Here is a 13,039-nt window from a genome sequence, read left to right on the forward strand (position 1 = left end):
CCAACGATCAATGTGGCACAGTTCCAAAAACGTTAGATCGTGTGCAGTTGCGTCTTTATTGGGCAGGGAAGGTCATAAAAGCGAGACCTACTGCAAAACTGGGCTATGCACGCGTCTGATTAGTATTTCTGGTGCAGTTTCCTGTTTCCTGGCAACTTCTTCCTCTTCTTCCTACCGTTTATTTTGCTGCGACACAATTTGGCGAGGAAAAGAAGGTTGCTCCAGATTCCACCCAACTTTTATTCAGTTTCATTCGATTATTCCTTCCAAACACCTCCTCTCTCCCTTTCTCTTATCTCCAATCATGAAAGATCGTCGAAATCGTAAAACCTAGATTCTTTGATACAGCAAGGCGTACGAGCCATCAAAATTAGGCGAAAAATGAAACGCGACTGTGTTGTTTGAAGATGCAAATTTGTCAGTGTCCTTGATTATTTAGTTAATTTATTTCAATTTATTCCAGTCTACTCGTTTCCACTCCATCACGTTTAACCGGTTAGCTGCTGTGCCTTTGAAAAGCGTACACCGAAAACGTGTAGCGTAAAGTAAGCGACGACGAGTATACTCGTCGAGCATGCGGTCTGTGTAGCTGTTATAATACAGAATTAAGTTACAGTGAAATCCTGAAATACTGTTTTATTTCCTTTTTCTTTTTACGCATGACGAGTATACTCGTCGTAACGCAAAATATTGCCACCTCTTCGTGACGAGTATACTCGTCAAAAACAGCTAACCGGTTAAAACAGCACAAAGCGAGAAATCCACATTCTCTTATGCAATGAAGTATATATGTGTGAGTGTGTGTGTATATGTACATATATGTAAATGAGGATTTCTAAAGAAGAATTGATATAGAGAGTCAAAATGTTAGAGATCCAAGTATTTTTACATTAACATAGAGGATGTAAGACAACACGTGCAACCCACTTTGGCAGCTGATTATACACCTAAAAACAATGAACAAAGTTCACGTAAACACGTACTCTATCTTGGTCTATGCGATACAGCGAAATTTTGTAAACAGAGCAAAGTCTATCGAAAATGTTGAAATACCAAGGTTCAGAATAGAACAAGCTTTTCAACAAATTCGGCGCAAGGCAGGAACATTGTTCAGGGTGTAACCGGATCCGCGACAACGCGTCTGCCAGGCTTCCCTTGAAATGTAAGCTTGTCATTTTCAGCGTCTCCCGTAGAGGCAATCGGACACGAGAAAATGAGAACAGAACATTGCCTTTGTTTCTTCTAATTCCAAATTCCATATCTCGCAAACGAAATGAACGAAGATAGACGGAACGCTACGTTTACACGAATCGTCTTCCTTGTTTTTAGCTGGACCATCGGCTTCCAAAGTGGATGGCACGCATTACACCCTGTACAACGTGTTGTTTCGTTCGTACGATAAATTGTGCAATACAAAATATACAAAATATACAAAGTATACAAAATATACAAATATAGAAAAATATATACAAAAAAAAAAAAAAAATATATAATCTATCGGGTGAATTCAATTGTTGCGTGAAAATTCGACAGATTACGGTATCGACCTCACTCTCGGTGAAAAACAATCTCAATAAAAAACAATCTCAGTATCTAAAAGAGCTAGAAAAATTTATCGAATGTCCAGCTGGACAAATTGTAAAATACAAATTAAATAATAAAAAAAAAAATATCTAACACGAAAAACCGTGACACGGAACCGTACGCGAGATGAGAAACGTTGCGCGCTATATTAACAACGATCGTAGTACAATATTGTTTGTTTCTTCGTTTAAAAAATTGTTCTTACCAGAATAAAATATACCAAATAGATTTTCGTCTTTAATTATCTTGAAATATTCTGAACGTTCGACGATACTCGAAACTCTCGTGTCTCTCGTTTTGCTCTTCTCGTCGATAGATGGAAGCATCTACATCCGATTATGTAACGTACGTGTACACATGGAAAGGACACATCAATACGGATGATAAATTGAGACGTCTTGGATATATGAAAAGAGCGTATTTCGTACGCGATTCGATGCATCGAGATTCAACTATATTTGGACGTAGAATAGAGTTACATTGAAATACAAAGAGGGATCAATTTATATCCGATATTTCTTCCATCTCGAAGAACATACGTTTAACAGATAGATCTATCGCTTCGTTTTACCATGAACTATATACATTTGTATTTTTGCCATTACCACAGTATCTTGGTTATGTAATAATTCTATTCGCGCGTTGACAGTGACGTGTCCGAGTTTCCAGACAGATTTTCTTCTTGTTATATTGGCTTGGCAACTAAGTGGTTGCGGATTTTGTCAATACCACCTAATGACAAAATCCGCAATCACTTAGTTGCCAAGGCAATATTAGCTAGAGTGATATTTTCAAAAATTTTTAACAACATTCTACGACTAATATAACGGTATCTGCGTGCCATACTACATTTTTTTAATTATCATACTGTAGCAGGTCGATATTTCTTAAGGTTCATTTGAATATTTCCAGTATAAAGCTAAAAATGTACTGTGACCGAGAATTCTTGCACGTCGCTGTGTCCGGTTAATCTGCTGGGAGAATTAATTTAATGCGATTATTTTGCCGAAAATTTTACTCGGACCGTGAAAATAAAAATTCAAATGAATTATACGGACGAGATAAAAATTCACGCTTTGATAGAAGAAGTCTTTGATTAAATCTATCGCGCTACGTTATACGTTGAACAAATTTCGTCGACCAAAGTGGAATTTAAGTTTCTTTTTAAATGAAAGTTAAATTGAAATTTCTTTTAACTTCCGACCTCTACAGTTTCCATTATAGGCGAATGGCCGAATTAATTCGATATTCCTAACCATGTCTGATTTAATTATTCTTAATATTTTACATATTTTCGAACGATCGATAACGTAGAAGAAATATCTTCCTATACGTAGCGCGGCGAAAAATTCCAACTTCAAATTCGAGTATTAAAAAAAGAAAAGAAAGGGAGAGCAGAAAGATGAAAAGAGAGAATATCGAAAGTTTCCTTACAAATACAGTTATTTAGAAGATCGCGTTCCTGTTCTTTATACAACTTTGCGTGTCTTGATACTTGGCTGCTCTTAATTAACTTCCAACTTTCCAAGAATTAATAAACAGCCTGCCACAAGCCAATAACCGTAACAGCTGGTCGATCGTTCTCAACGATGTATCGAACGTTATCGTGATCAAACGCAGTTTGAGCTGAGCTACTTGTTTGCGCAGCTGTGGTTACGTACCACGAACAAAATCAACGTAAAATTCCGCGTTTTAGAATTTTAGAGATTAGCAAATTGCCGACAATTATTCCACGTAAAATTAATTTCCACGAACAATTATCGTTAGCATTTATCGATGCTTAACATCATGAACATTGCAATTTGTAAACGTAGGAATGGAAACTATACGGCGACAAACTTGTCAACTGTGACAACTTGTAAAAAAATAGAGAGAGAAGAATTTGTGAGGAAAAGCGAGTTTAAAGGTAAACGCGTGACGTTTGGAAAAACTTTGGTAAATCGATTGCTTAAAAAAGGGCGAATTGAATCGGGACGAAAGTGGGAAACCGTGCGAACAGCGTTCCACAAGAATCTGTTTTTTTTTTTTTTAATTTAGTTATTTACATTCACAATTCGTCCGATTTGGACATTTGGTAGAATTAACACAAGAATCTGTGAACTGAATTCTCAGAGATCGAATGGAACTAAAGCAAACGCGTCACAATTCTATAATATAATAAATTTACAGTAAATTTTCCTTCGAAAATTCGGGCGACAGTTCCTTTTTTTCATTGATCGAATCTGTCGCATAAATCCGACTGGATGAAAACTAGAAAAATTGAAAAAACAAGAAAAAAAAAAAAGAATTTCTATTCGCGTCGCGATAGTTGTTCAGCGTGCATGGGATTCCCAAACAAAGTCCTAACGCGATCAAAACTGGCGGAAAATCGAGCGGACCAGTTAAATGAATATAAAAACGTAGAAATTCGATGCAAAAAAAAAATAGGCAAGTCGAACGAACGTGTCTCGACGAAAGGTAAACAAATTGGGAAAATCCCATTTACAGAAGCGACGCGCGTGGTTTCGCTGCGAACTAAATCTCCGAGCAAAAAAAAACCTAATCTAATTAACGACCACTGAGATAAATACAGAATATCATGCGAAATGAAGGCCGGGATAGATGAAAGACGGAGCGAGATATCGTGCGAATCCAGAAAAGAAGGATGAACAGACTCGTCGAATAGGGTATCGATTTTAGTGGCGACAGACTCACACGTGGAAAGAACTGCACACGCTTTCGGTTGCAATATTGTGCAAGTACGCCGACCGGTTAACCGGTCACGCCAAATATATCCACACCTGGTAATTGGTCTGCCACGATTGGAAACTCGGAGAAATTTGACACACATTCGCCACACTTGTTTGTACACATTTATTTTTTTTACACTCCAGTTTTCTCACATGTCCAATGTCAGCCAATACCCTCGTACTATCCATTTTATTAGCCCTTCGATTCTACTTTCAATTAGCCCTGAAACGAACACACACAACGACGAGCATACACGCTATGACTGGAAGACAACAGTGCCATGGACAGTCGAACACCACTTCGATCCATCTTCGTTTGAAAACGTCTCTCATTGTCGCGAAGAATATACGCGAGGTTCGTGGAATTTTCGTTCATTTGTTCGAAAAAGTTTGTTTGTACGCGCGTGCATACGTTCTTCTAAATGGAAATTGTCACGTTCGAAGCAATTTCCATTGGATAGAAAATAGATTTTCGTCGATGTTTCTCTCGTCATGCTGAAAGCGTCTTTCGCAATACCACGCATCTATGGCGCGCTCTAGCTCTCGCTCGGTGATTTTCGGTTTCTATCTTCGATAGTTTTCGGAACGTTGTTCTCTCGTCATCTTTTTTCATCCTTCAGGCCGATACAGAACAGTCGCTGGAAGCCATATTGGGTGAATGGCGGTTGCGGTATCGATACCGCGCTATTTTTGCAGACAAAGTTTTTCAAAGCGATCGGTCTAAACGTTGCTTTCCCAACGAAAACCTCTTTCGTCGATTAATCGTTACGATCGACGACGCTGCAAAGCTGTCCACTGCGATCTCGCACCGCGTCCCTCGTTCCACTTAGAACACTCAACGACCCGAGATGCTCGTGCACGCATATAAATTAGTTAGAAACATTTACCAAATATCCAGCTGACAAATTGTAAAGTACGAATTAAATAAAAAAAAAACAAATTAAGACATGCTCCGTATACGGACAATACCATTTGTTCGATACTCGGAGAAGGAAATTAGTTTAACGACTCGTACAACTCAAACAGCAGCTACTCCTGAATGCGACTGTCTTACTCGCCAAGCTAAACGTACGTTGCACGAACAAACGCGCGTTGTCGTTTCTCCAAGACTGCGCAATGTTGAAGTATAAATTTTCTTTTTTTATATTTTAATTTGTGCTTTAAAATTTGTCCAGTAAAGTAGTCCACATTTGGTAAATTTTTCTAACTTTGTTGCATGGCATAACACGCGAATGGCTACCCCCAGATGGATACCATCTTCGAGTTTGTCTACTTTATTTCTTTGAGTTCTCAAGTTGAGAGATCGATCGTGAAACGTAAGCTGCACGAACACCGCACGCGTTTTCTCTTTTTTTATTTTTTATTTTAATTTTTCCTTTACAATTTGTCCAGTATGACATTTGGTAAATTTTTCAAATTGAACATCGCACGCGTGAACATTTTTTTATCGAGTCTGCCTATCGCGAGAAGACGAACAATTGCAGGAAACTTGCCCTACGAAATTTTCACGTCTCGTACGAATCGATCGCCAACTAACGATGCGTCTGATGCTTCACGCGGTATATAACAGTGCGAGGAAAAAAAAGGATTTTACAAGCACGAGTTTTAACTACGTTTCTTTCGTACTCGAGTTAATTTCAGTTAATTCTATCGATAAATTGTTAGACACCTGCGCGGGGCTCGATACATTGAATTCTTAGCAATTCGAATATTCAAAATCGCTCGGCCACACGAGAAACGTGAATTTAGCCGATGGTGGCCTGCGCTTCCTAAATAAGGCATGTTCACGGTTGTGCGCGTACGAGGGCGCGCACCGAGCGATTTCTCACAAAGGCTCGGGTGTGGATGTGTGAATTCGCAAGGTTAAGCGTGCTTCGAGCCTCGTATCGTCCATCTGAACGAGAAAAATGGCAAGAAGAGAATCGTTCCCACAGGTTGAGTCAGACGGATGCGACTGCGATTCGTGTCCCTAGTTGCGCTTCGCTATTACGAACCTAATTAATCATCGATCTCGACGTGGAATAATCGCTAGACCGCGGTTTTTATGCATTTGCGAGAAATTCGAAGACGCGACGAAAGCGTCAAATTACACGTAACGCAAGAAAATATATCGCACAAATGTTCAAAGTAACGCAATGTAAAAAATGTAGCGAGACAAAAAGTCTTTTCGATCATATTGATAAGAGAAATAAAGCACGTTGTTAACACACGATCTCTTTAGGTGTGAGGTGTATGGTTAGGATAAATACTTAGGTAATCCGATTATCAATACTTCTTTTTTTAGAAAAATTTTAACATAGTATATTGATATTATCAAATTGATATTATTAAAAATTTTTATTTATTACAGTATATAGTAGGTAATTTTTTTTTTGTATTAAATTATAGGCAGCAATTTAGAACGCGGAATAACCTCTTCTCGGAATAATTATTTCTTTATTTAGTTTATATTCGAGGCACCGTCTACACTTCAGGCTAAACTTTTAGAAACTAATAAAAACAGAAGAAAAGAACATCGACGTCCATTCGTAGCAAACAAATGGTCGCCTTGTGATTCTTCCAATTTATATTACGCTCCATGTACAAAGATAATTTATTTGCGTACTAAACGCACACACTTCTTCTAACAATTCAAGGCAAACGATAAAGCAATAGAACAATTGATCGTTTCGAACCAGATATTTTTATCTTTGTACAGAGATACCAACAGATCGAACATCCTCTCAACTACTCAGCTGATGCGCTTCCAGTTAACGATATTTCCAGCTTTTGAAAAAGGAAAGAAAGGCTCACAGCTTATTATTAAGATTATTAAGATTAAGAATATTATTTAAGATTATGGTAATTCCTATTAATTGTACCGCGTGCAATGGTTTGTAACTTAGAAATCGACTAAAGTAAATAGCACAGAATATTCCCAGCTATTGAAAACACGCTGGTAAAAATTGCTAAGATAAGGTGTATCTATGTATATCCACGGAGCATGTCAGCCCTGAACGTGTATTCGCAACAGCTGCGAGTATCGTTAGCTCAAAAGCGTACCGGCGTACCTGCTACCTGAAAATATCGATTCGTTGGTATTTCTGTAGGAAAACAAAGATACCCCATTTCAAATAATTAATCGTCGTTTTATTATTTATAAAAAAAAAATTTTTTTCTATTACCCGAAGCATTATAAACGCGCGAGTGATATGACTATGACTAGAGTACTCAGGTACAACGTACCGAGAGTATCCGGGTACCCGACGTCGACAGGTCGGGTAGTAACAGCTCTAATCTCAACTATCTGGCGTAGCCGAGTATCTGATACATAAGTAACAGCTGTAAGTACTAAGACCTTTGTTGGCGATTATACGAAATTCTAGCTCAGCATTGATCGCGTCGAATGTTCAGAGATTCCAGAATTTCGCAATTTACGATGCATCCAGACAATCGATAACATCGTCGCATAATCGTCAAATTAACCTAAAAGAATGCAAATCTGAAAAGAACTACTTTTACCCTTCTAGAATGTTAAAATTACCCTATTCCATCTATAAAAAAAAAAAGAAAAAAACACAAATAGTTACATGAATTTGTATTATTATATTTTAAACTAACCTAATCTGACCTAACCTAACCTAACTTAACTTAACCAACGAGGTATCACGTGCAAGAAGGATGAAACACGATAGTTTCCTAGAACCTGAAGACGATACGTATCAACGTATCTCGCCTGAAAAATCTTCGCACGCATATGAAATCGATCGGCCAGAGAGAATCGCGAAATGTACAGTTAGTTTTTCCGAAGCGTATTACGGGCCATCGATTGTTCGACGAGCAAAAGCACGATTTTAGATAACGCGGAGCGATTTAATGATCGACCCAATTTCACTACGAATAACAATGCAGCATGTGAGAGGTTTCCTGTGTTCTCCTCGTGTCGCAATAATCAATAGGAACAGCCCGGCTGCATCAAGGTTAATTGTCCGTCTATTAGTCACTGTTATCCGTAAAAAAAAGAGCCTGCTATTCTATTAGCTTATTCAATTTTATCGCCACTCAGATAATTCTGCTGGTTATCAAGCAACTATCTATAAGAAATAAAAATGTTTTACTAAGAGAATTTCGACATTTTTGTATCTTACTATCGGGCTATCTGTAATTTTATAATTTCCCGATATTGCGTATATCGCATTTATCGTATTGAATAAATAATGCATACGTCGTGCAAATGTTATTAGCTGGAAAATGTATGAAATTGGGAATATTGAATTTCTACTGCATATAATTGTACTTCTCTCTTATTTTCCTCTTGGATATTTTATATTTTTATATTTTTCTTCGTACCGTCTACTCTTATTCCTCCAATTTTTCTAACGTTTCAGCATCTTTCCTTTTAATATTCCTTCATCCGTATCGTAGATCATTAATCGAACAATTTACAATATTTATTTTGATATTATTTGATACAATTACGATTGTAATTTTCTTCGCGCAATTTTTACGCTTTCGTTACTTTCTTTGATATTCCTTGATGCACCTATTGAGAATTACTAATTGAAGGATTTATAACGTGCAGGATGTGAAACGGAAATTAAGAGTACGAAGAACTTGAAATTTTGAAACAACACCGAAAGCTAATTATTATCGTTGCTTGGCACCGTGCATATTACACGTCGTTAAAGTGTTTATACATATGTATTGTATGTATAACGCATGTATAATGTATAAACTTGGAAAACATACGGACAACGTTGATCTGTTAAATGCTTAATTACATAATCCGCTACGACTGCCACGAAATAACGGAGAAAATCGATGCATAACATTCCACGGGCAGAAATTTTCAATGATGCAACTTTTACTAATTAGATTATGCGATGAAAATCGCACGAAACCGGTGAACCAACGAACGAAATAAATCGCTTCCTCGAAAATTTCTGTTGTCCGAGTTTTAATAAATTAATAGGAAAACACGTGTAACGACTTATATAGAAAAACGTTCCTTCGCGTTATGCTACTTTACGTTCTTTCGTTATCGTAAAATTAAATTGGTTCCTGATATCGTATAATGTTTCGCGAGACACGCAACGTTATTCAAAACCGATGAACAACTTTAGCGATTATGAAATTTCCACTCGATCAGAAGTTTCGCTGGAAAATTCCATACGCCGCGTGTATACTCATCCCCGATCACCAAACCGATCCGCATCGTTTATTTCATCGCGAGAATACCAGACGCAGTTAATTAAAAAGACTATCATAAAAGATTTCGCCGAGAAAGAAGAATAATGTTTTAAATTTACATATTAAGAGATGGAAATTCTTTAGCCTTCTATTATTTATCGTTGAGGTTATCACGGTATATTCACACACACACACACACACACATATATATATATGTGAATAACAAATTAGTAGTATCGATAAATAGACATAATCGTACGAAATTTCGTTTAAAAATACTCGACGACTGTAGTGCCACCGAGTTTGATAATATCGGTTACGATTTACGATATACGATCATAAACGGTTCTGATTGCACTAAGAAATGATCGTAAATCAAAATGCTTGTTCATTTGAAAGAATTAAAAATATGTTACTTCATTTTCAGTTACTAAATATAGTAATATATATATATATATATATATATATATATATATATATATATATATATTATATACATGATTTTTAAACCATATATATATATAAAGTATTTTACTAAATGGTTTAAAAATCATGTAATGTTACATTGTGCTATAGAGCAATAAAAATAAAGTTTAGATCTAATCTCCCTCGATAAACTCTTAAGAAGACCTAATATTTCGCTAAACAATAAAAATGATTCGAAAATGTTGTATTACATTAAAATGTAAGTATGAAATAATAATTTAAAGATGATTAAGGAGAAAGAAGTTCTTAATTTACAGTATCTTCTATGTAGCCCGTTAATTAATGATGTCGGTAATAACAAAATGGCGTATAATTTTATGACGAAACAAACTATGTACTTAGATCAGTTTAATATCTCCGCATCAGTGAGCAACGTTCGCGAAAGGCGTTAATTTAAAGTGTCGATAAGTATCGCGTGAAAGATACCAGAAGCAAAGAGCCGCTGATCCATTATTTATACGCCACTGCATTTCCACGCTGATATACGGACGCTTTGCTGAATTATAACCACGAAACCTTCACCTATGCTTGTGTAATATAATCGCGACAACACAACCGGCGTGACGCGTCAACAATTTCTTCGCTATAAGGACTACGTGTCATTGTACCGATCCGAATTGTAGTAAACACCGTGCTCTTTCCATGAATTCGAATAATATTACATTAGAATTTCACATTTCCAATTACGAATTAATATTTCACACGTATACGTATGTATAATTATAGTATATGTGTGTATAATTTTATAAGAACTTATATAGTAGAATATAATATATAAGGTGACGAATAAAGGAAATAGGTATTGACGAAGTTACGTTAGACAAAGATGTAAATATCAATTTCAGTTATTCACATGGTATACAAATATTATCGCAATTCTTTCGTATTATACGAATCATGCAAGGTTCCACTATATTTCCACTGATAATATAAATAGAAAGAAATCTGTCAGTTAGGAAACGGATATCTTTTTATTTCCGAAAAAATTTGTCGAAAATAATCTATTAAATATATCTATACATATTTACAACGCGTCGTATCTATTCATTCTACCGGTATTGTATATGTATATAACCTTTTTGGCTTTATACACTGGATAATGGATGGGACACTGCATAAATCGCATACCATATATTCTAACGAACACAATAAATCACGAAAGTATTCAAACACTTACCACAGAATGTTTTTATCAATAAATATATCAAATATGTATCGTATATAAAAGAGGTTAATCCGCAAATGCTATATAATATTAAAAGAATATCTCGAGAAAGTTTTGAAGAAAGATTGCCAAAAAGAAAGAACTAGATTTCGTTAAAAATTTAATTAACGATATGCATGCAATTATTTTATGAAAAAGGAATGGCTACAAAATATGAACTACAACGTGATATTAATTAATAATACCGTATGAATATTTTTGTCTCAACGAGATGTTACCATTGTGTGAATCTCGTTTCATTATAAGTTACCAAAGAGTTTAATTAAAATATGTTTCTGTAAATTTAATATTGCGAGTCCTTGTTCATAACACACAATTACATATAATTTGAATATCTTTAATCATATAAAAAATATTTCTCTCTTTATTTCCACGTTCCAATTGTCTACATGCTTTTGTCTCTCACTGTACATAATATGTTTCTGGGAGTGTTGAAATACTTTCGTCAACCACTGTAAATACAATAAACTTGAAAAAAAATACCTGTCATCCAATAGACGCGTAAGATCAGTCATCTCGCGCTCGAACTTAAATTTTGACACCTCGCACAGAAGGGCGTCACGTTCTCCGATGACTTCTGAAAGTTCACGTTGCAGCCTCTCGATCTCTGCATATTGCCGGCTGATCAGTTGATTCTTCTCCTCGAGGATGCTCTCGACGTCGGGGTCCAGAAGACCGGCCGGGTCACCGACACTTCCCAATACCGCGCTCATACCGTTTGTTTACTTTCACTGAGCCGCACCACACACGTTTTCGTCCCGTACTCGTTCGGCACTGGTACTCCGCCAACGTTTTCCACCGATTAGATAAAAAAAATCAACGACGATCACGAATGGCACGCGCGTCCACTATCAGCACGCGCCACGCGAACGAACGCCCCCGTCCCCATAACCAATACGAATATCACGCAGGATAGACGCTCTGCCCGTGAAAAAATCAACAAAGAATCATCCACGGCGCGGTACACCGTTTCAGCGCGTACTCGCCATCTTACATCTATTGCCACCTCTCGGCCGAATGCCAGTCCTGATTCACGATCGTTCCCGTGTTCCAATTCCGCCGGATCGTTTGTCCAGGGATACTTTCACACATGCGCATGCGCGCACCGCTGGAATGGTCTCGTTCCATTCCTAGCAAGGACCAACGAGAATTTGTAGCACCTGACATCTGGTAGCGGAACCGAGAATTTGAAAATTTAAATTGACTTCAATAGAATTATTGTTGATATTTTTACTTATTTTTAAGAATGATTTTTAGATTTAAGGAAAAGGGTATTGTTATTTGTATTTTCTCGTGTTCTGAATGGTTTAACATCGAAGAGATTTGATGGTATTTTGAAGAGCATTATTTTTATATATATTGAAGAATGAGTTTGTTGTAATTCGTAGAGGTAACGCTTAGGGCTTCAAAGACACACTGACCGATTCTAGAAATTGAAAGTTAAGGAAAGTGGTTGTTGAACTGCGAACGTTTATGCAAATTATATTTTCATGAATAAAGAAATATAAGCTAAACAAAAGTTTCTTTCACTTATTATATAATTTTGCACATTTTTACGCTTAAATGTCGTAGAAATACATAAATATTCTATTAATTATCTTACTAATTATTTTTCAAATTTTCTTTCTACCATAAATATCTATTTGTCAGAAATAAACAAGTGGAAGAGTAATTTATCCAATAAAGAAGTTCTATTGGGTAGAAACGATAAACATAGTTGATATGTTTACCGTTTCAGAGGCTTACATGCCTTAGATTGGTAAAGCACTGTACCATTTCAAACTGAAACTGTTTGTTACTAACTGTTTGTTAATAAACAGAATACTTAAATTCAAATTGTATGATT

General features: G+C 36.4%; 1 protein-coding gene across 3 annotated transcripts in view; it reads right to left on the reverse strand.

Annotated features, from left to right (window-relative positions):
* siz (Brefeldin-resistant Arf-GEF family protein schizo) overlaps positions 1–12,229 on the reverse strand; it is a 146,906-nt gene extending 134,677 nt beyond the window's left edge. For 2 of the 3 annotated variants that reach the window (XM_033347173.2, XM_033347178.2), the window contains exon 1: positions 11,677–12,229. In XM_033347173.2, the coding sequence (XP_033203064.1) occupies positions 11,677–11,906 (230 nt within the window). In that variant the 5' untranslated portion in view covers positions 11,907–12,229. The remainder of the gene's footprint in view (positions 1–11,676) is intronic. The other variant, XM_033347161.2, reaches the window with a different exon arrangement.
* Positions 12,230–13,039: the final 810 nt, after the last annotated feature.

Source organism: Bombus vancouverensis, chromosome 13 (assembly GCF_051014615.1).
Source record: "Bombus vancouverensis nearcticus chromosome 13, iyBomVanc1_principal, whole genome shotgun sequence".
Lineage (NCBI taxonomy): Eukaryota > Metazoa > Arthropoda > Insecta > Hymenoptera > Apidae > Bombus > Bombus vancouverensis.